We start from the raw sequence: 23467 nt of genomic DNA, 5'->3' as shown, positions 1-23467 counted from the left end.
AAGAATAACTAAAAGATTAATTAAGAAAGGGAAGATAGATTATGAAAGTAAACTAGCAAAAAATATAAAAACAGATAGCAAGAGTTTCTACAGTTATATAAAAAGAAAAAGGGTGGCTAAAGTGAATGTTGGTCCCTTAGAGGACGCGACCGGGAAATTAGTGGTGGGGAACATGGAGATGGCAGAAACGCTAAACAAATATTTTGTATCAGTCTTTACAGTAGAGGACACTAAAAATATCCCAACACTGGACAAACAGGGGGCTATGGGGGGGAGGAGCTAAACACGATTAAAATCACTAAGGAGGTGGTACTTGGTAAGATAATGGGACTAAAGGCTGATAAATCCCCTGGACCTGATGGATTACATCCTCGGGTCTTGAGAGAAGTAGCGGTAGGGATTGTGGATGCATTGGTGGTAATTTTCCAAAACTCCCTGGATTCAGGAAAGGTCCCAGCAGATTGGAAAACTGCTAATGTAACCCCCTTATTTAAAAAGGGAGGCAGAGAAAAGGCTGGAAACTACAGGCCAGTTAGCCTAACATCTGTGGTTGGTAAAATGTTGGAGTCCATTATTAAGGAAGCAGTAACAGGACATTTGGATAAGCATAATTTAATCGGACAGAGTCAGCATGGTTTTACGAAGGGGAAGTCATGTTTGACAAATTTGCTCGAATTCTTTGAGGACGTAACAAACAGGGTGGATAAAGGGGAACCAGTGGATGTGGTGTATTTGGACTTCCAAAAGGCATTTGACAAGGTGCCACACAAAAGATTACTGCACAAGATAAAAAACCACGGGATTGGGGGCAATATACTGGCATGGGTGGAAGATTGGCTATCTAACAGAAAACAAAGAGTTGGGATAAATGGTTCATTCTTGGGTTGGCAATCAGTAACTAGTGGTGTTCCGCAGGGGTCAGTGCTGGGACCCCAACTCTTTACAATCTATATTAACGATTTGGAGGAAGGGACCGAGTGCAACGTATCCAAGTTTGCCGACGATACAAAGATGGGAGGGAAAGCAGTGAGTGAGGAGGACATAAAAAACCTGCAAAAGGACATAGACAGGCTAAGTGAGTGGGCAAAAATTTGGCAGATGGAATATAATGTTGGAAAGTGTGAGGTTATGCACTTTGGCAGAAAAAATCAAAGAGCAAGTTATTATCTAAATGGAGAGAAACTGCAAAGTGCTACAGTACAAAGGGATCTGGGGGTCCTGGTGCATGAAACACAGAAGGTTAGTATGCAGGTACAGCAGGAGATCAGGAAGGCCAATGGAATCTTGGCTTTTATTGCAAGGGGGATGGAGTATAAAAGCAGGAAAGTCTTGCAGTTATACAGGGTACTGGTGAGGCCGCACCTGGAATACTGCATACAGTTTTGGTTTCCATATTTAAGAAAAGATATACTTGCTCTCGAGGCGGTTCAGAGAAGGTTCACTCGGTTGATTCCGGAGATGAGGGGGTTGACTTATGAGGAAAGGTTGAGTAGGTTGGGCGTCTACTCATTGGAATTCAGAAGAATGAGAGGCGATCTTATCGAAACATATAAGATTGTGAGGGGGCTTGATCGGGTGGATGCGGCGAGGATGTTTCCACTGATGGGTGAGACTAGAACTAGGGGGCATAATCTTAGAATAAGGGGCTGCCCTTTCAAAACTGAGATGAGGAGAAACTTCTTCACTCAGAGGGTAGTAAATCTATGGAATTTGCTACCTCAGAGCTGTGGAAGCTGCGACATTAAATAAATTTAAAACGGAGATAGACAGTTTCCTAGCTGATAAGGAAACAAGGGGCTACGGGGAGAGGGCAGGGAAGTGGACGTGAGTCTAAGTTCGGATCAGCCATGATCCTATTGAATGGCAGAGCAGGCCCGAGGGGCCGTATGGCCTACTCCTGCTCCTACTTCTTATGTTCATTGAAAGGTTTGCGCCACTGCAGCCTGGTCTTCCTGACGATAGACCTGCTTGTGCCCTCCTGTGCAATGTATAACCAGGCTGTGTTGATCTCCTGGGGAGGTCTCCTCTGCCCATTGTAAGGGAAGAGAACCTCCCTGAGTGCTGTGACTTCCCCCATAAGCATATGAAGGGAGTCATGGGAGAGCCTGGGTGCAGCTGTGCACCTTTGTGCAGTACTTGTCAGTGTTTCCAGCACCTCAATTCTGCAGAACACTGACAGCACAACTGTCAAAATAAATTTGGACATGGCCCCTTTAAGGAAACCGGCTGATGACGCCTCATCAAATGACATCATCAGACCCATTTCCTATTAATTGACCAGGAACCTCGTAGGGCAGGCTTAAGAAGCCCTATAAATGTAAAATCTTGTTGGAGGTCGGGATCGAGACAGAAGCGAGGTCCCCACACGCCACAGGCCCACTGAGGTTGGAAAAAGCCAGCCCCTGATTTCTATAATTACCCCTCCTGGAAGATGATCTTGTCGCCACAATTTGGAATGGGATCTGCATCAGGATCCAAACGCGGATGAGTGTCCTGCTCTGCTGCTCTTCCACTGGTGGAGTGGGATTCCTCTAATTTCAGACATTAAGGCTACGATTTTGTAAATGGATGTGGCTTGGGAGTGGGTCAGCTGGTTTCCGGGTTCCAGTCCCGCCTCCAACTGCATCCGGCTCACGGACGTCTTTTTCCCTTGATTTACCTTGTTAAGCCCGCCCTGCGGGCTTGCCGGCCAACTAAGAGGAAGCCAGTCTGGTGATGTCATTTGATCTGGTTTTCTTAAAGGGACCACGCACAATTTTTTTGACAGCTCATTCCTCAGTGTTTGGCAGCATTGAGGTGCTGCAAATACCGACAATCACTGTACAAAGGTAAGTTTTGCACCCAGGCTCGCCAATGACCCCCTCCATAGGCTAAAACAGATAACAGCTGCAGGTGAGTTTACAGAAGTGATCTGTCACTGGTGAGAGAGGTTCTCCCAATGAGGTGGGACTAGACATCCAATTCAAAACTTGTTACCTACAGAAAAGTGTAAATGCATTAAAAATGATTTTCCCAACATTTTCTTACCTCTGAAATTCACCAGTGTACCATTGGATCCTTGACACCACTTCTGCAGCTGTTATCAATGCAGAAACATTACAGCAGACTCACAACACGCCACACTTATCTGGCGTGGTGTCCGGACGTCGGGGACCCCGAGGCAGAAGCGGCAAAATTGAAAAAGAGCCTGTTAAGAACTATCAAGTACCTGTTAACAGGCAGGTAAGCGGCTTTAATCCTCTTCCCGCCGCTAGGGAGGAGGGTCCTGGTGGAGAGAAATCTAGAATGCTAAAGAGATAAGAAAAGGAAGCAGTGCACGAAAGTGATTGGGGTAAGGATAACCAGATTGTGTCAGGAATGGACAGAGCGTACAAACAAAAGAGTGCACTAACAAATAGGGCCCGGGTAAGAAAAAATGGTAAGACAAATAGGACCATAGTACAAAAAAATGTTAAGATGTCTAAAAATGTTAAAAAGACAAATCTAAAGGCACTGTATCTGAATGCATGAAGTTAGATGAATTAACAGCGCAAATAGATGAAAACGGATATGATATAATTGCGATTATGGAGACATGGCTGCAGGGTGACCAAGGCTGGGAGCTGAATATCCAAGGATATTCGATATTTAGGAAGGACAGGCAAAAAGGAAAAGGAGGTGGGTGGCTTTGTTAGTAAAGGATGAAATCAGAGCAATAGTATGAAAGGATATTGGTTCAGAAAATTAGGATGTAGAATCAGTCTGGGTGGAGCTAAGAAGCACCAAGGGGCAGAAAACATTGGTGGGAGTTGTATATAGGCCTCCAAACAGTAGTGGTAATGTAGGGGATGGCATCAAACAGGAAATTAGAGATGCATGTAACAAGGGTACTACAGTAATCATGGGTGACTTTAATCTACATATAGGCCGGCCAAACCATATTAGCAATAATACTGTGGAGGATGAATTCCTGGCGTGTGTACGAGATGGTTTTTTAGACCAGTATGTTGAGGAGCCAACTAGGGAACAGGCTATCCTAGATTGGGTACTGTGCAATGAGAAGGGGTTAATTAATAATCTTGTTGTGCGGGGTCCTTTAGGAAAGAGTGACCATAACATGATAGAATTCTTCATTAAGATGGAAAGTGAAGTAGTCCAATCTGAAACTAGGGTCCTAAACAAAGGAAACTATGAAGGTATGAGAAGGGAGTTGGTTATAATAGATTGGGGAGCTTCATTAAAATGCATGACGGTGGATAGGCAATGGTTAACAGTTAAGGAACAAATGCATGAATTGTGACAGTTATACATTCCTTTCTGGCGCAAAAACACAAAAGGAAAAGCGGCCCAAACATGGCTAACAAAATAAATTAAGGATAGTATTAGATCCAAAGAGGAGTCATATAAAGTTGCAGAAAAAGTAGCAAGCCTGAGGATTGGGTGCAGTTTAGAATTCAGCAAAAAAGAACCAAGAGATTGATTAATAGTGGAAAAATAGAGTATTAGAGTAAACTTGCAAGGAACATAAAAGCGGACTGTAAAAGCTTCTACAAGTATGTAAAAGGAAAAAGATTAGTGAAGACAAGTGTAGGTCCCTTACAGTCGGAAACAGGAGAATTTATAATGGGGAACAAGGAAATGGCTGAGCAATTAAGCAAATACTTCGGTTCTGTCTTCACAGTAGAGGACACAAATAACTTCCCAGAAATGCTAAGGAATCAAGGGTTTAGTGAGAAGGAGGAATTAAAGGAAATTAGTATTAGTAAAAAAATAGTGCTGGAGAAATTAATGGGACTGAAAGCCGACAAATCCCCAGGGCCTGATAATCTGCATCCCAGAGTACTAAAAGAGGTAGCCATGGAAATAGTGGATGCATTGGTTGTCATCTTCCAAAATTCTATAGATTATGGAACAGTTCCTGCAGATTGGAGGGTGGCAAATGTAACCCCGCTATTTAAAAAAGGAGGGAGAGAGAAAACCGGGAACTACAGACCGGTTAGCCTAACATCAGTAGTAGGGAAAGTGCTAGAGTCTATTATAAAGGACGTGATAACAGGACACTTAGAAAATATCAACGGGATTAGACAAAGTCAACATGGATTTATGAAAGGGAAATTGTGTTTGACAAACCTACTGGAGTTTTTTGAGGATGTAACTGGTAGAATAGATAAGGGAGACCCAGTGGATGTGGTGTATTTGGATTTTCAGAAGGCCTTTGATAAAGTCCCATATAAGAGGTTAGTGTGCAAAATTAAAGCACATGGGATTGGGGGTAATATACTGGCATGGATTGAAAATTGGTTAACAGATAGGAAACAGAGTAGGAATAAATGGGTCTTTTTCAGGGTGGCAGGCGGTGACTAGTGGGGTACCGCAGGTATCAGTGCTTGGGCCCCAGCTAATCACAATATCTATCAATGATTTGGATGAGGGAACCAAATGTAATATTTCCAAGTTTGCTGATGGCACAAAACTAGTTGGGATTGTGAGTTGTGAGAAGGATGCAAAGAGACTTCAAGGCGATTTAGAAAAGTTGAATGAGTGGGCAAATACATGGCAGATGCAGTATAACGTGGATAAATGTGAAGTTATCCACTTCGGTAGGAAAAACAAAGGCAGAGTATTATTTAAATGGTGATAGATTGGGAACTGTTGATGTACAAAGGGACCTGGGTGTCCTTGTACACCAGTCAGTGAAAGCAAACATGCAGGTGCAGCAAGCAGTTAGGAAGGCAAATGGTATGTTGGCCTTCATTGCAAGAGGATTTGAGTACAATAGCAAGGATGTCTTACTACAGTTATACAGGGCCTTGGTGAGACCACACCTGGAGTACTGTGTGCAGTTTTGGTCTCCTTACCTAAGAAAGGATATACTTGCCATAGAGGGAGTGCAGCGAAGGTTCACCAGACTGATTCCTGGGATGGCAGGACTGTCGTATGAGGAGAGATTGGGTCGACTAGGCCTGTATTCACTAGAGTTTAGAAGAATGAGAGGGGATCTTATTGAAACGTATAAAATTCTGACAGGGCTGGACAGACTGGATGCAGGGAGAATGTTTCCCCTGGCTGGGGGGTCTAGGATGAGGGGGCACAGTCTCAGGATATGGGGTAGGACATTTAGGACTGAGATGAGGAGAAATTTCTTCATTCAGAGGGTGGTGAACCTATGGAATTCTCTACCACAGAAGGCTGTGGAGGCCAAGTCACTGAATATATTTAAGAAGGAGATAGATTTCTAGACGCAAAAGGCATCAAGGGGTATGGGGAGAGAGCAGGAATATGGTATTGAGCTAGAGGATCAGCCATGATCATATTGAATGGCGGAGCAGGCTCGAAGGGCCAAGTGGCCTACTCCTGCTCCTATTTTTCTATGTTTCTAGGTGTCGGGTCCATGTGCAAATCGGGGACCCGACACTTGGGAAGATTGATTGGAGGCGTCATACACCATCCTGTCTTAGACATGTGTTGCTGTTCCTTGAATGGCTCTGGGTCAAAATCCTGGAGTTCTCTAGTAACACCATTGTGGGAGCATCATCAGCACAAGGACCACAGCAGCTCAAGTTGAATGCGCGCCACCAAAACCTCCTAACTAGGGATAGACAATAATTGCAGTCTTGTCAGTGTGGTCCAAATAATAAAAATTAGAAACCCATGATAAATATTCCCCACAATAATGCAGCAAAACCTTAAACAGGATGAACTGATGAGGTAGGTGAGGCAGCTTTACAAAGCAAATTTGTTCCATTTTATTTATAAGTTCTGCAATTCATAAGTCCATCAATAAGACAAATATTAACTTGAAAAAGGTTTTTTAGACAAAAAACTGGACTAACCACAAAAAGTTATGCATCACAATACAGTGGCATACAATTAGGTAAAAATAAACAATAGGGGTATGAATATTAGGGTTTGAGCCAGACCATTGAATATTCTGGCATGGAAAAAAGCCCATATGTACAATCTTTCCAGTTCATTATTGCTATTAGATCCTATACTAGGTCTTAATAAATATATGACTAAATTTAATTATAAATTTTGATATAAAAGGACGGCAACCCAAATTTAAATTATAGTGCAGGAAGTATCTTTATGGCAATACATTTACAATGAACCACTTAATTTCAAAAATAAATATTTTGAGCGTGTTTGACAGGACTTTTAAATTGTGACCATAATAACACCATAAATATCCTTCTAATAGCGATTTGGTGCTCAACTAATTGTACAATTCCATAATGAATACAAAAAGATTTCAAGATTACGGGTTAAATTGAAACAATCAGAAGGCTGAGGGGTGACCTAATAGAGGTCTTTAAAATTATGAAGGGGTTTGATAGGATAGATGTACAGAAAATGTTTCCACTTTGGGGAATCCAAAACTAGAGGCCATAAATATAAGATAGTCACTAATAAATCCAATAGGGAATTCAGGAGAATCTTCTTTACCCAGAGAGTGGTTTGGTTAGAATGTGAAACTTGCTACCACAAGGAATAGTTGAGGTGAAGAGCATAGATGCATTTAAGGGGAAGCTAGATAAGTACATGAGGGAGAAAGGAATAGAAGCATATGCTGATAGGGATAGATAAAGTAGGGTGTGAGGAGGCTCGTGTGGAGCATAAACACCGGCACAGACCATTTGGGCCGAATGGCTTGTTTCTGTGCTCTAAATTCTATATAATTCTATGTAATCTGGCCTTTGTAATGTGGGCATTCTCCATGGGCGCTCAAGTTAGATGACCTCCCAATGACTCTGCATACTCTGGGTGGGGGGGGTTGGGGCAGTGGTCAGCACTAGGGGCTACCAACAGGTGTGATCCTGATGTAATTGCTGAGATCACGGCCTGTGGATTTTCAGGACCAATGTAATGATGCTTTTCTGCACCAATAGGAGGGACGCAGAAAGATCCTGACACAGTTGAACATACTTTTCAGAATCCGACTGTGCTTAAAGTGCATCTTCCAAGCTCTCTCTGACAGGAACTTTCAAAGTAAGGATGTGGCAAATCTCATTGCATTCCTTGTGCTGGCAGTTGAGGAAGTATCTGATGCCTTTGTCTGCGAAGTTAGATCCCCCTCGCTGCTTTTTCACTGAATGAATCTGAGGATCCGTTAGGTAAATAAGACCTTTTCCATCTCCAGTAATCCAGCCTGTGAAGGAATATAGTGAATACAGTTAGAGGGGAATTTTTTTGGGGACAGAACAAAAGATAGAAATTGGTAATGTCACCTTCGGTCTAGATCTAATAAGTTCAGAAAAAGAATCAAATTGTTGTTTACCCGTGACTACCTAGGAATACCACTCCTAAAATTTTAATTCATCAACAATGTCATGAACTACATTGATCTAAGCTGGTTATATTGAACGTTGTGGCTACATCAGACTATAGTCTGTCCAGATTTTCTAATGTGCCTTGGGGTTTCTGTTTCCATAAGCTTTAAGTATGTGTGCGCCCCTGTATATGCATATGTTTTACATATTTCTTGGCCCTCGCTATAAAAACCCGCACCCTAAACAGGTGGACAGTAAAGGTTAACAGTTGCTCCCCCATGCTGCATGCAGAGGTTGACATTTTTATTTAACTGTGATATGTGAAGGAAACTAATTTTTACCTGCCTTCAATGGGTAAGAAAGACAAAGTAATAAAAAAAAATCCTATCTAGTTCACTGTCTGAGGTGAATCCTTACAAACTTCTTTCAAAATCCTTTTGGTCAGGCTGTGCATCCATCTTTTTTTCATATCCCAGCATCTCTCCTCCCCTCCCTATCAGTATAGTAGTGTAACCTCTGATTCAATGAGAGGAATGATAAAGAAGATCTGTTAGTGTCTTTTGAAAGGGGAGAGAGGAGGGTATTGAGGGTGGGGAGAGGGGAGAGGGTGGGGAGGGGTCTCCCAAACCCGGGAATGCACATATTCCCGACCTCCGAGGTTCAGCAGATCCATGGCAGTGAAAGACGGTGTACCAGTCATTTCAACGGCACAGATGGAGACCAATTGGGGGTCCTGGCTTGGATTGTGGCCTGAAGAAAAATAATATATATATTTTTAAATAGTTTTTAATGTGATCCCTTACAAAGAAAGCTGAAGGAGAAACTTTGGATTTCTTTCTGGGAAGCCCTGGTATCACCACCTCTTCTCCAAAACCAGCAGTGATCGGCCGATTTTTCCAGCCTCTTCATCATGGTGGTTGCCCCTAGTGGTGGGGGTACTCGCCATTGCTATGCAAATGAGGAGGCCTCTCCTGGACCCTGTGAACTTTGGTATGGTCAGTGGCGGGTGTCCCCAGTGGGTGTGATCCTGCTATAATTGTCAGAATCACTGGCTTGTACATTTTAAGGGCTGCAATTATCTATTGGGTGACATTGAAATTGTTTACCTTGTAAATCAACTACTATTTCTTCTTGGTTAGAGAACTCATAGGTAAAATGTCCAAATGCAAGTCCATACATAGTTGCTTCGTATTCTTTGCGAACAGTCTTTGTGTTGTTTGTTAATTTTATAAACTCCCCAAGAATGTACGGCTCCACACTTACACAGCCCACAATCTGTTTGTCTTCTAAAAGCTGAGGAAACAGAAGTCATGTATCATATCCTGGAGTGAATTTTAGGTTTTATTGACGTGAACACATCACCAGAGGCACTTTATGTTTACATGCTTTCCTATATAACATCAACCTGACTAGCTCGTTAAACTAAAACAAAATTTGAACATAAATCCATCTTATCTTGCATTTTCCTTCCTCATTATTATTCCATTAAATTTCCAGCACGAATAAGGCAGCACTAACTAGGAACAAGAGTAGGCCATTCAGCCCCTCGAGCCTGTTCCGCCATTCAATGAGATCATGGCTGATCTGTGATCTAACTCAATATACCTGCCTTTGCCCCATATCCCTTAATACCTTTGGTTAACAAAAAGCTATTATTTTCCGGTTTAAAATTAAGAATTGATGTAGCATCAATTGCCATTTGCAGAAGAGAGTTCCAAACTTCTACCACCCTTTGTGTGTAGAAGTGTTTCCTAATTTCACTCCTGAAAGGTCTGGCTCTAATTTTTAGACTATGCCTCTAGTCCTAGAATCCCCAATCAGCAGAAATAGTTTCTATCTACCCTATCTATTCCCCTTCATATCCTGAAAACTTCAATCAGATCACCCCTTAACCTTCTAAATTCAAGGGAATACAACCCTAATTTGTATAATCTCTCCTCGTAGCGTCACCCTTGAAGTCCGGGTATCATTCTGGTAAACCTATGCTGAAACCTACTCCCTCCAAGGCCAATATATCCTTCCTGAGGTGTGGTGCCCAGAACTGCTCACAGTACTCCAGGTGTGGTCTAACCAGGGTTCTGGACAACTGCAGCATAACTTCTACCCCCTTGTACTCTAGTCCTCTAGATATAAAGGCCAACATTCCATTCGCTTTTTTGATTATTTTCTGTACCTGTTCATGACATTTTACTGATCTATGTACCTGAACCCCCAAGTCTCTTTGGATCTCCACTGTTTTTAGCCTTTCACCATTTAGAAAATCAAATTTAAAAAAATCAACTTTTATTGTCATTGTTAGTGCACAAGTGCAGTACAACGAAATGTAGGCTTGCGGCTCCCGAGAGTGTACAATTTGGATTAGGACACTTAAACATTCAACATACATTTATACATTTGGCTTGCAGTATATTAGCATAAATATGACCATAATAAAGTGCATTGGCAGATGTGCAGGCTTTAGTGTTTATTTGTGGAGTTCAGTAGGATGACAGCCCTGGGAAAGAAGCTGTTCCTAAATCTGGTCGTACGGGTGCGAATGCATCTGTAGCGTCTTCCAGATGGTAGGAGGGCGAACAGACTGTGGCTGGGGTGGGTAGGGTCTTTGATGATGGACCGTGCCCTCCTCCGTAGGCAGCGTTTCTGATATATATGCTCTATGGTCGGTAGCCGGGTGCCGGTAATGCGTTGGGCAGTTTTGACTACCCGCTGCAGGGCTTTCTGGTCATGGGAGCTACAGCTGCCATACCATACCGTGATACAGTTTGTCAGGATGCTCTCTGTAGTGCAGCGGTAGAAGTTAGAGAGGATCAGGGGTGACAGATTACATCCCTTCAGCCTCCTCAAGAAATATAGGCGCTGCTGGGCCTTCTTCACCAGAGAGGAGGTGTTGAGGGACCAGGAGAGGTCTTCCGTGATGTGGACTCCAAGGAACTTAAAGCTGGCCACCCTTTCCACCTCCGCCCCATTGATGTGGATGGGGGTGTGACTTCCGCCTTTGGACTTCCTGAAGTCCACGATTATTTCCTTTGTTTTCTTGGTGATAGAAAGTACCCTGTTCTATCCTTTTTAGGTCCAAAATGGATGACCTCACATTTGCTTACATTGAAATCTATTTGTTACAGTTTTGCCCATTCATTTAATCTATCAATATCCCTTTGTAGTTTTACGCTTTCATCTACACTGCCTACAATGCCGCCTATCTTTGTGTCATCGGCAAATTTGGATATATGACTTTCTATGCCATCATCTAAATTGTTAATAAATATTAGGAATAGTTGGGGCCCCAACACAGATCCCTGCGGGACACCACTAGACGCATCCTGCCAATTTGAGTACCTGCCCATTATCCCTACTGCCTGTCTCCTGCCGCTCAGCCAATTTCCTAACCAGGTCAATAATGTTCCCTCAATTCTGTGGCCTTCTACCTTAGTTAACAGTCTCTTATGTGGGACTTTATCAAATGCTTTCTGGAAGTCCATATAAATAACATCCACAGGCATTTCCTTGTCCACTACTTTAGTCACCTCTTCAAAAAATTCAATCAGGTTTGTCAGGCACGACCTACCTTTCACAAATCCATGCTGGCTCTCTCTGATCAACTGAAAATTTTCAAGGTGTTCAGTCACCCTATCCTTAATTATAGACTCTAGCAATTTCCCGACAACAGATGTTAGGCTAACTGGTCTATAATTCCCTGGTTTCCCTTTCTCTCCATTCTTAAAAAGCTGGAGTGACATGTGCAATTTTCCAATCTAAAGGGATGGTTCATGAACTGAGAGAACTTTGGAAGATTATAGTTAGGGCATCTGCAATGTGTGCATCTATTTCCTTTAAAACCCTGTGATGGAAACCATCTGGCCCTGGGGATTTGTCACTCTTTAGTGCCATTATTTTCTTTATTACTGTTATTTTACTTATGTTAATTTTATTGAGTCCCTGTCCCCGATTCAATATTAGTTTCTTTGGGATATCTGGCATGCTAGCCTCTTCATCTACTGTAAATACCGAAGCAAAGTAATTATTCAACATGTGCGCCATTTCCCCATTGCCATTGACAATATCACCACTTTCATTTTTTAAGGGACCAATATTGCTCCTGACCACCCTCATTTTTCTAATGTAACTGTAAAAATTCTTCGTATTGATTTTTATATCCCTTGCAAGTTTCTTTTCATATTCCCCTTTTGTAGCTCTTACTATCTGTTTTGTGGCCCTTTGCTGTTCTTTGTATCTTTTCCATTCGCCAGGATCTGTGCTATTTTTCACATTTTTGTATGCCCTTTCCTTTAATTTTATGCTGCCCTTATCTCTTTAGTTGTCCATGGCTGGGTTTTTTTAGCAAGTAGAGCTTTTGCCCCTCAGGGGTATAAACTGGTTCTGTATCACTTTAAATTATTTTTAAAATATCTCCCACTGATATTCTGTCATTTTACCTATTAACAGATTTGCCCAGTTTACTGTGGACAGTCTCTGTCTCATCCCGTTGAAGTCGGCCTTACCTAAATCTAGAAACTTAGTAGTTGTTTCGCATTTCTCCCTTTCAAACAATACATTGAACTCGATCATGTTATGATTGTTATTGGATACAATTAGGCTGTTAACTAAATCTGGCTCATTACTCATTACTAAATCTAATATGGCTTGCCCCCTTGTTGCCTCTAGGATATATTGTCATGGAAAACTATCCTGGACACTCAAGAAATTCACTACCTTTCATTCATACATACTCATTGATACACGTTCTTACAATGAAACTAGCCCCTTAAAAAAAATTATTGTAGTAAACTCAGGAAAAAAAGTAAATCCACCTTGGTAGATATTGTAGCAATTTTTCCATATCTTCAATCCCACTCTGTCACTCTGCATTCTCTGTCTCTTTCCATTTTTCCATTCTTATCTGCTCCATGTTTCCAGGACTGATGCACCCACTCCCATATTTGATTCCCTCCCTCTCAAGCCTTTGATCCTTCTACCCTTCCATCTCCTACCTACAATATCCTTCTGTTGCATACTTCTGTTATACCCTCTCCTGCTCATTCCATGTTTCAGAAAGCATTGCATCCACTCAATCCACGTTTACAAGATTTACTCTCCTGATTTCACCTATCACTGAGATCTTTCACTCCAAAGCACTGTGGGTGTGATCTTGCCAGCCCTGGGGAGGTGGGTATGGAGGCGGGACTGCTGGGAAAATGCCCATCCCGCTCCCAACCCACCTCCATGCCATCTTGCCAGGAGGCGGGTAGTCGACCCGCGCTGGGTCCCGTCTCCTTGGAGGCGGGAAGGGGATAATGCCACTTACCTGCCTGTTAACAGGTAGTTAGCAGGCAGATAAGAGGATTATCCCCGTTTTACCCACACAAGTGCAAGCTTCCTGAAGGCTGTGAACCCGCCAGGGTCACCGAGGCAAGTAGTGGGTCAGCGGGGGTTGGAGGGGTGCAAAAGTGCGCTGTGAAGGTAAGTGATGGGTGCAAGTGTGGAGAGGTAAATGTGTGAGGTGAGTGGAAAGTGTTAGTAAAAGTTTACTTACCTTTGTTTCTTCCTGCAGGCTTCAAGAGTTGGGCATGTGGAGAGTCTCGCATCTCCGCGGCAGAGATGACAGATGGCTGTTGCATTCTCCAATGCTAAAGAAAGAGGTTTGATGGGGCTTGAATTGAAGAACTCATCAAACTACAGACAATGTCAGTGTTTGACAGCTTCACAGAGCTGTCAAATGATGACTATTCATCTGTCAAAAATTTTTGACAGATAAAACGTCATACGCTGACGTTCTCTGTAACCTGCTTTCCCTTAATTGGCCTGCTAAGCCCATTGGGTGGGCTTAACCAGGTCAGTCAAGGGAAAATAGCATGGGTTGGCCAGAAGTTGATGGAGGCGGGGCTAAAACCTAACAAGTGGGAGTCCCGCCTCCAAAAGCTCCCCATTGGCAAAATCCAGCCCATATGTCTCTAAGAGCTCAAAAATCACCTACATTGTGGGGCTGAATTTCTGAGAACATGCTGCTGGTGGGGGCAAAGAGTCTATTGGTAAATCACTGCCTGTTATTTTGCAATATGTGAATCTGACAGCACCACCCCCCTGTGCAGGCCACTCACCAGCTTTTATATTTTTACATTGAAGAAACCGAGCATGTGCGAAAATTTGAATGGGCCGCGCAGCCAGTTAAAGGGACTGCGCACCTTTTATTAAACATTTTTTTTTTTAAGTAAAAAAATTGAGGGAACATTGGTAGAGACCAATTAATTAATTGATTAGTGGGATATGGGTTGAAAGAATGAGAAAAACTAACAGCTAAGCTTACTCTTTTTCACAATTATTGGAAGTAAAATGTTATCCTTGAACGAGTAACATGTTGTGACAAATAGTATGAAACATGTACCTGGACTTACCAGAAGAAGTGAGGCTGGGATATAATAAATTTGTGTAGGAACTTGCTGCTCATACAGTCTTTTGTTGAATTCTGTCACATAGTGTTGTGCAGTCATCTGCCGTTCGACATCATTGAAGTGGTGGGAGAGCTCTTTTGCTCTTTTGTACTGCTTTCCAACATATCTGGGTTAGCAAGGCAGAAACTGGTTAAGGCACCAAATAAGGTAAAAGGAGCACTTTATAGGCCCCACAGGGAGTGCATCTTGGGGAAAAAGCAGGCTGTGATTTTCTGCCACTAAAATTAATTACAAAAACATTGGAAACACCAGTAGATTGCAAAACAAAAACATCCAAGTACGATCCTTCTCTCTCCCCCGTGATATGGAGCACAGATGCTGTAGGGAATCCCTTTGCCCTACTTCACTTCTTTGCATTTGTTCTGTATTGTGGGTGAATACAGAGATTCATGGGAAATATCGCAAATATGTTTTTATTTTTTTGATTCTTCCTCCCTCCTTTAAAGAAGGGACGAAGTAGCCATACTTAAACTATAAGCCCAGACAATGAACGTTGCAGGGCATTTCACCACAGGGGCATGACGACTGAGCCTTCTGTCCACTCATTCCACTTTCCAGCAGCTATCACCAGAGAGTGATCAGGAGTGGGAAGCCTAGTTACTCTTCCCCTCCATAACCCCTGTTGCTCCACTCACTGAGATCAATTAGCTAAACAGAGATAATAATGAAATCTAGGACTTCTGGTATGTGTGTCTCACCAATTGATCTATCAAGGGAGCTACAATTATTGAAGAAATTAATAAATCAAAAGGGATATAATGGCTTAGAATTTATGCGAGGAGAACAGCTTATAACACAATATAATTACCCAGCAGCAGATTTCTAATCGCTGTTGCTTCATTGTTCTTGAGTCAAAATCCTGGAACTCCAATCCTGGAACTCCATACCTAACAGAATTGTGGGAGTACTTTCACTACCCAGACTGCAGCACTTCAAGAAGGCGGCTCACCACCACCTTCTCAACAACTAGGGATGTGCAATAAATACTGGCCTTAACAGCAACGCCATATCCCGAGAAGGAATAATTAAAAAAAAAAAACAGGTAGTTGGAGAAGAAAGTGGGATGACAAGGCGACTATGAGAGGAGATAGGAAACTCAAGTACCTGCCTAGTATTTCTTCTTGATGTAGAAAGCGTATCTCCAAAGCAGTCCTCTGGGCGCCTACTTTATCCACAGCTAAAGGCTTCCCAATATAAATCAGAGTTTCTTGGGCTGTCCAAGTGTCAGTTTTCTTGCTATATTTAAATAGCAGAGCACCTGCAAAAATACATTGAAACCACATGTTTCATTTCCACAGAATGGACAGCTGCAGACAGATACTCGGGGCTCGAGAACTAGCCATCCCACTCTGCCACTGCAACAATGGCATAGTTGGACTTCCAAAGCACCCAGGACTAAAGTGCCTGAAAATGGCAAGGTTCCCAGAGTCAGGCAATTAACATATTATTGGTGGGTGCCTATGCCAATATCTATGTAGATGATGTGCTCATCAGTTGGGGATCAGGAAGATGTGGCATTGGCTAATTGCTTGGCGGCAGAGCCTGCAGGTTAAGCTGAAGATTTATGTAAGTTAGAAAAATCAGCTCCAGACTACCATGTGCCTGAAACTCCTTGGGTAGACTGCCTCAGGCCATTTTAAGCCTGAGACAGTCCTGTGAAGTACTGTATGCTTCCTGCAAGTGTACAGTATGTTGGAGACACCGTAGGCAGACTATTAGAAATTTCAGTGGGATCATCCCCTGTCAGTCCTGCTCCACATTTCTGACATTAGCAAGGGGCGGATACAACAACTGCCCACGTCAACCCCAACAGGAAACCCCTGAACTACATCAACTGGGACGGAGACCTGGCGTAACTGGTTCCTGCCCCAATTTCTGCCACAATAAGTCTCCATCCGCCTTGAATGTGCCTCAAATCTGTCAAAGACTTTGTGGATTTTCATGTGGATACATTTTTAATACAAAATTTGCATGGCCTCAATTTGGTGCTTGTCCTTCTTTGACCTTTGCTATTGCAGCATGAGAAACATTTACAATGTTTTAGTTTTGGTGACAAAAGGACAGGTGGAAATAAGGTGTGATAAAAATGCTAACTTCCGGGAAGTTATGTCATCACTTCCTGTGAACTATGAACTATGAACGGTGTAATTACCTCACTTCCTGTAAATGTCACTTCCTGTCGGACTGGTATAAATACTGGTCTGTCAGTATTGTAAGAGGCTTCTACCAGAGGCATGGTAAAGACCTCTCTTGTATATAGTGTGTTTATAAGTTACTTAAAGCTTACTTTAAAGTTACTTGATGGTAAGTCTCCTTTTTCTTACATCAATTTAAGTAACTTAGTATTTACACTGACAAATACTAGACCTTCAGACAAACTCGGAAGTTAAGGATCCAGGGAACCACCCATCATGGAGAAAATCCTTAGACCTATTCGTCTGGACTTGGACCCGAATACACCAGCAGCTGGCAGGGTATGGAAGCATTGGTATCGTACTTTTGAGAATTTTCTGGATGAATGTAAAGTGGATGCTCCTGCTAAATTGAAGATACTTGTCAATTATGTGACCCCAAAAGTGTTCGAATATGTTGATGACTGGGATAATTACGAAGAGGTGATTCGGGCACTTAAGAAACTGTATGCGAAGACCCCAAATGAGGTCTATGCTAGACATCTACTGGCCACAGCCCGACAAGGGCCAGGGGAATCAATTGACGAATTCCTGCAAGAACTTCGCAGGCTCAGCGTAGATTGTAACTTTCAGGCAGCCTCAGCTGAGCTGTACCGCCAAGAAATGATTCGTGATGCTTTCATCTGCGGGATTGCCTCTCCATTTATACGCCAGCGTCTACTAGAAAGTAAAACACTTGAGCTACAAAAAGCTTTTGAACTAGCTTGTTCACTGGATTTGGCAAAGAGAAATGCAGACCTCTATCAGCTGCCCAGATCTCGATCTGCTGCTGTAGCTGCAACCAGACAATTTAAGCGGTCTCAGGTGAACCCTATCATGGGGGAATCTAATTCTGATAATTCTGATGAAGAAGAGGAGGACGACCCCACTTTAGCAGCCTCTTGGCAATCTAGGAAGGAATGCTTCTTTTGTGGAGATGCTTTTCACCCTAGGAAAACCTGCCCTGCTCGCAATGCAATCTGCAGTTATTGCGGGAAAAAAGGACACTTTGCTAAAGTTTGCCTATCAAGGGCCTCTACGAGGGCCAATCCAGCTAAGGCCTACCGAACTGCCCCAATTAGGGCCTATCAAGATGCTCCAGCTAGGACCTATCAAGCTTCCTCTCGAGCTCTCTCCCGAAGAAGCACACCGAGAGTTTTAGCCACTCTCTGTGCAACGACACCAATTACAGCTGCTTGCCCACAGAACCTGTCTCAGGCAGCCACAAAAATTTCAATTAAAGGGCATACCTTAGATGCCTTAATTGACTCAGGAAGTACTGATAGTTTCATTAAGGAACAGATTGTTGCGAAATTGAAACTACATGTCTTCCCATCGGACCAGGCAATTGCGATGGCCCAGTCATCACTTAATACCAGAATCTCCGGCTTTTGTGTTGTTGATATGACACTTCATGGTCGTATGTATCCCTCCACCCGACTTTCAGTGCTCAAAGACTTATGTAGTGATCTCCTCTTAGGGCTGGACTTCCAAAAACAGCATAAGAAACTCACCATTGAGTTTGGTGGATCCAAACCCGGACTTACTATTTCTAATATACCATCTAAATTACCATTTTGTGCATTATCAGCAGCTTCACTTGATGAACCCTCATTATTTGCCAGTATTCCGCCTCAATGCCAACCGATAATAACGAAATCGCGGCGCTTTAATCAGGGAGACCAATCTTTTATTGCGGTTGAAATCTCTCGACTTCTAGCAGAGGATATCATTGAACCATGTTCGTCGCCCTGGCGGGCTCAAGTCGTCATTGTCAAGAACCCTCTAAAACCTCACAAACAGCGACTATGCATCGATTATTCGCAAACCATCAATCAATATACCGACTTGGACGCCTACCCATTGCCACGCATTGATGATATGGTTAATAAACTGGCCGAATACAAAGTGTTCTCAACTTACGATTTAAAAAGTGCCTATCATCAGTTACCCTTGAAGGTCTCAGATAAGCAGTACACAGCCTTTGAGGCTAATGGACGGCTGTACCAATTTCGTCGCCTCCCATTCGGGGTTACTAATGGAGTGGCTGTCTTTCAACGGGCAATGGATGGCCTGGTTAAGCAGGAAAACCTAAGGGACACTTTTCCCTATCTTGATAACATTACCATTGCAGGTCACGATCAACAGGAACACGACTCCAACCTCCAAAAATTTCGGGATGCCCTCCATCGCCGTAATTTGACCCTGAATGAATCCAAATCTGTTGAGTCGCAACCGACCATCAACATCCTTGGCTATTGCGTAGGCAATGGTATCATTAAGCCAGACCCAGAAAGACTTCGCCCGCTCCAAGAGCTCCCGTCACCTAAGAATCCGGCTTCTTTACGTCGGGCTCTCGGTCTGTTTGCATACTACGCTAAATGGATTCCTCATTTTTCGGACAAAATCCAACCCTTGCTGCATGCTAGATCATTTCCACTGGGAACAGCGGCTGTTGCAGCCTTTAACCTTCTCAAAAAACAGTTGGAGAAAGCGGCTCTTCACTCCATCGATGAGAATCTCCCTTTCGTGGTTGAATGTGATGCCTCGGAGGTGGCGATCTCGGCTACTCTGAATCAGGAAGGTCGTCCTGTAGCATTTATGTCCAGGACCTTACAAGGTGCCGAGCTACATTATCCTCCGGTTGAGAAAGAAGCCACAGCCATCATAGAGGCAGTACGGAAGTGGAACCATTTTCTAGCTCGCCAGCATTTTACATTGATCACGGACCAACGATCAGTCGCCTTCATGCTCGATAATCGAAAACGAACCAAAATTAAGAATAATAAAATACAACTTTGGAGGATGGAACTGGCCTCTTTTGGTTATACCATTCTCTATCGGCCTGGCAAGGAGAATGTGGCCCCGGACACCCTCACACGGGCATTCTGCTCCACTATGTCATCCTCCACTCTCATGGATGTCCACAATGGTTTGTGTCATCCTGGCGTTACGCGCATGCTACATTTCGTACGATCACGGAATCTCCCTTTTTCCACTGGAGATGTAAAAAAAATATGCTCAGAATGCCGGCTTTGTGCGGAATTAAAACCTCAGTTCTTCCGCCCCTCAGATGGTATACTCATACATGCAACCCAACCGATGCAACGACTTAGCATCGATTTTAAGGGCCCAGTGCCCTCTTCAACTCGGAACACATATTTGCTCACCATGATCGACGAATATTCACGTTTTCCGTTTGCCTTCCCCTGCTCCAATATGCTGGCGTCCACAGTAATCTGCTGCCTTGAGCAGGTATTTTCTCTCTGTGGCATGCCGGCTTATATTCACTCAGATCGGGGTCCATCCTTTATGTCAAGGGAACTCAAGGACTACCTCTCAGAACGGGGAATTGCTACAAGCAAAACAACACCATACCATCCCATCGGAAATGGGCAGGTAGAGAGGTATAACGGTATCATCTGGAATTCCGTACGTCTCGCTTTAAGATCTCGGGGCCTACCAGACCAGCAATGGGAAACAGTGCTTCCGGATGCATTGCACTCTATACGGTCCCTGCTTTCTACAGCCACAAATACTACACCTCATGAGCGGTTCTTTGGATTCCAGCGTCGCTCATCTCATGGAACATCACTCCCGTCATGGCTAACTACTCCTGGACCTGTATTACTCCGAAGATACGTTCGGACGTCTAAAAATGACCCTCTTGTAGACGAGGTCGAACTAACCGATGCCAACCCCACCTATGCAAACATACGATATTCCGACGGCCGAGAATCTACCGTATCATTACGGGATCTGGCTCCCTGCCCACCAGGACCTAGTGGGACATCGGGTGATGGCATTTCACCAGGAAGCTCTTGGGACCTATCGGGTACCCCTCTCCAGGATCCTGATCGGACACCAACTAGCTTGGTGCCGGTAGAACCCCGTGCTCAAGGTTACGACCCTCCCAGTACCGCGCATGAAAGTACTGATCCGCCACAGACCAGCTCTGCACCTCCCTCTGAACAGAGGCAGTCCGACTTTGAACCTATTGGGGCTCGTACTCGAAGCCATGATCTCCCCGACCCTTCACAGGGCAATCCAGGCCACACAGACTCTGACCAATGGCCAACCGCATGTAAGCGGACCAGCGACCCTCTACGACGGGAATCCAAACGGGTGCGACTCTTCCTTGTTCGGCGGCTACGGACCAAAAGGAAGACCACAGCCTCCTAATCCTGCAGGAGGGAAGAATGTGATAAAAATGCTAACTTCCGGGAAGTTATGTCATCACTTCCTGTGAACTATGAACTATGAACTGTGTAATTACCTCACTTCCTGTAAATGTCACTTCCTGTCGGACTGGTATAAATACTGGTCTGTCAGTATTGTAAGAGGCTTCTACCAGAGGCATGGTAAAGACCTCTCTTGTATATAGTGTGTTTATAAGTTACTTAAAGCTTACTTTAAAGTTACTTGATGGTAAGTCTCCTTTTTCTTACATCATAAGGCACATGACAAATTCCCAATTTGCTCTGTAGAGAAGAAAATACCAGAAAATATGATGCCAAAATCTAGATTCACTCAAACCATCATGAAACAATCAATGTGTATAAAAGGAGTGCCAGTAGCCTGCAGTGTTTGGAATGGCATTGTGAATGAGCCATTTTGTATGATGATGCTACAATCTTTCAGTAAGCATGATCTTTCAATTAGTGTGTTCATTTTCAAAATAAGTTTTAGAAACAGAGAAACATAGAAGATAGGAGCAGGAGTAGGCCATTCGGCCCCTCTAGCCTGCTCCGCCATTCAATGTGATCATGGCTGGTCATCCAAATTCAGTACCCTGTCTCTGCTTTCTCCCCATACCCCTTGATCCCTTTAGCCTTAAGAAATATATCCAACTCCTTCTTGAATATATTTAATGAATTGGTCTCTACTGCCTTCTGTGGTAGAGAATTCCACAGGTTCATCACTCTCTGGGTGAAGAAATTCCTCCTCGTTTCTGTCCTAAATGGCTTACCCCTTATCCTTAGACTGTGACCCCTGGTTCTGGACTCCCCGACCATCGGGAACATCCTTCCTGCATCTAGTCTGTCCAGTCCTGTCAGAATTTTATAAGTTTCAATGAGATCCCCTCTCATTCTTCTAAACTCCAGTGAGTATAAGCCCAATTGACCCAATCTCTCCTTACGTCATTCCTGCCATCCCAGGTATCAGCCTGGTGAATCTTCACTGAACTCCTTCCATGGCAAGAACACCCTTCCTCAGATTAATTATCTTGTTTAACAGCCACAGATTATGTGATCGCGACATGACTAATAATAATTGAACCCTTTTGCTAGCATATATATATGTAGAAATAATGATATGTGTATACCCTACATCAGCTGTCTGCAGTTAGGTCTTTATCACTCCATTTGTTTTTTTATTAATTGTATTTCAGGCACCATGAAGTAAGACCTGTGTAGATTCCCAGGATGAATAAAGGTACATTGTGGCACATTCCAGGGTATAATTTTAACTTAACCTGCCCAGGAGAAAACTGACGGTATCAGATCGGCCGTCTGTTTTACACCCCACCTGATTTTAACTTTCACTGAAGTCAGTGGAAAATAAAATTGGGCGAGGTGTAAAATGGCCGGCTGATCCAATCATGTCAAGTTTCCTGCTGAGCAGGTTAGGTTAAAATGACTCCCCTTTGTAATGTTTGCAGACAGTGTAGAAACCATTACGGGCTGTTTTCTCTTCCAATTCGGAGCACAAGGGAGTGGTACAGGAGAAATGGGCTGCACAGAAGTCAAAGAGGAACAAAGAGATTTGCTCGGAACAAGATAACAATCAAACATCATTTGAACAAGATAGATTGGAGGAATGGGGGAGGGCAGGGATGAAACCAGATCCCAGGCAAGACTGAAGCAAAAGAGACAGTAGTCAACAGGTGGATAGACACAGAAATTCAAACAAACTGGACATCAGTAAAAGGCAGACACTGGGGGGTTATGAAAGGAGGCAAATTTATATTACGATGTAGATATTTGAATGCATTAGAAATAAGATGCCATAACTTAAGACTGTTGTGGTAGTAGGGAACTTCAATGTAGTTAGAGTATCAGAAAGTTGGCTAAACCCAGAGGATGGGAATTAATGTAATAGTTGGGATATTCAGGGTATTGGGTGGTCAGAAAAGACAGAGTGAACAATAAAGGAGGTGGTGTAGCGTATATGTCAGGGACATCTGGGAAGCTTGATGGGCCGTATTTTGCGACCCCTAAAGGTGCGTACACGCCCGTAGTGGCCGCGCATGTTCCGGGATTAGGCATGCGAAGCGCATGCGCTAAAACCCGGAACTTGTGATCTGTCAAGAATCCTCTTGACAGATCCTCTGCATCCCCGGGAGAAGGGCCTCCACAGGTGGAGAGTTGCGCTATTTGCCTAACTTCCGCCTGCTGAATGCCCGTGAAATTCTTACGCCTGGTAAAAGCATGGGTACTCGGAGGGGCCCAGGAGCGCGAATCTCCATACCTCCTGGACCACCAGGTAAATTCGTAGATTTTTTGCAGGTCGGAGGTATCTGCCCAAGGGAAGCCTCCGACTGCAAAATTTGGGCCATTATCTGCTAAGCTACTTTTGCTCCTATCACATGCTCATCAAA

The 23467-nt window shown here is 43.5% G+C and overlaps 1 protein-coding gene across 1 annotated transcript in view; it reads right to left on the bottom strand.

Annotated features, from left to right (window-relative positions):
* Positions 1–6701: 6701 nt before the first annotated feature.
* The window catches only part of alpk1 (alpha-kinase 1), a 144024-nt gene continuing 127258 nt past the window's right edge, over positions 6702–23467 (bottom strand). The window contains 4 exon segments of the mRNA XM_085962224.1: positions 6702–8128; positions 9356–9542; positions 14639–14801; positions 15800–15953. Of these exon segments, the coding sequence (XP_085818350.1) occupies positions 7926–8128; positions 9356–9542; positions 14639–14801; positions 15800–15953 (707 nt within the window). The 3' untranslated portion in view covers positions 6702–7925.

The sequence above is a fragment of the Somniosus microcephalus genome, chromosome 2 (assembly GCF_052327205.1).
Source record: "Somniosus microcephalus isolate GS21.2 chromosome 2, FLI_Smic_1.0, whole genome shotgun sequence".
NCBI classification, from domain to species: Eukaryota; Metazoa; Chordata; class Chondrichthyes; order Squaliformes; family Somniosidae; genus Somniosus; species Somniosus microcephalus.
The sequence above is the reverse complement of the archived record's forward strand: the minus strand, read 5'-3'. Positions and strand labels throughout refer to the sequence as shown.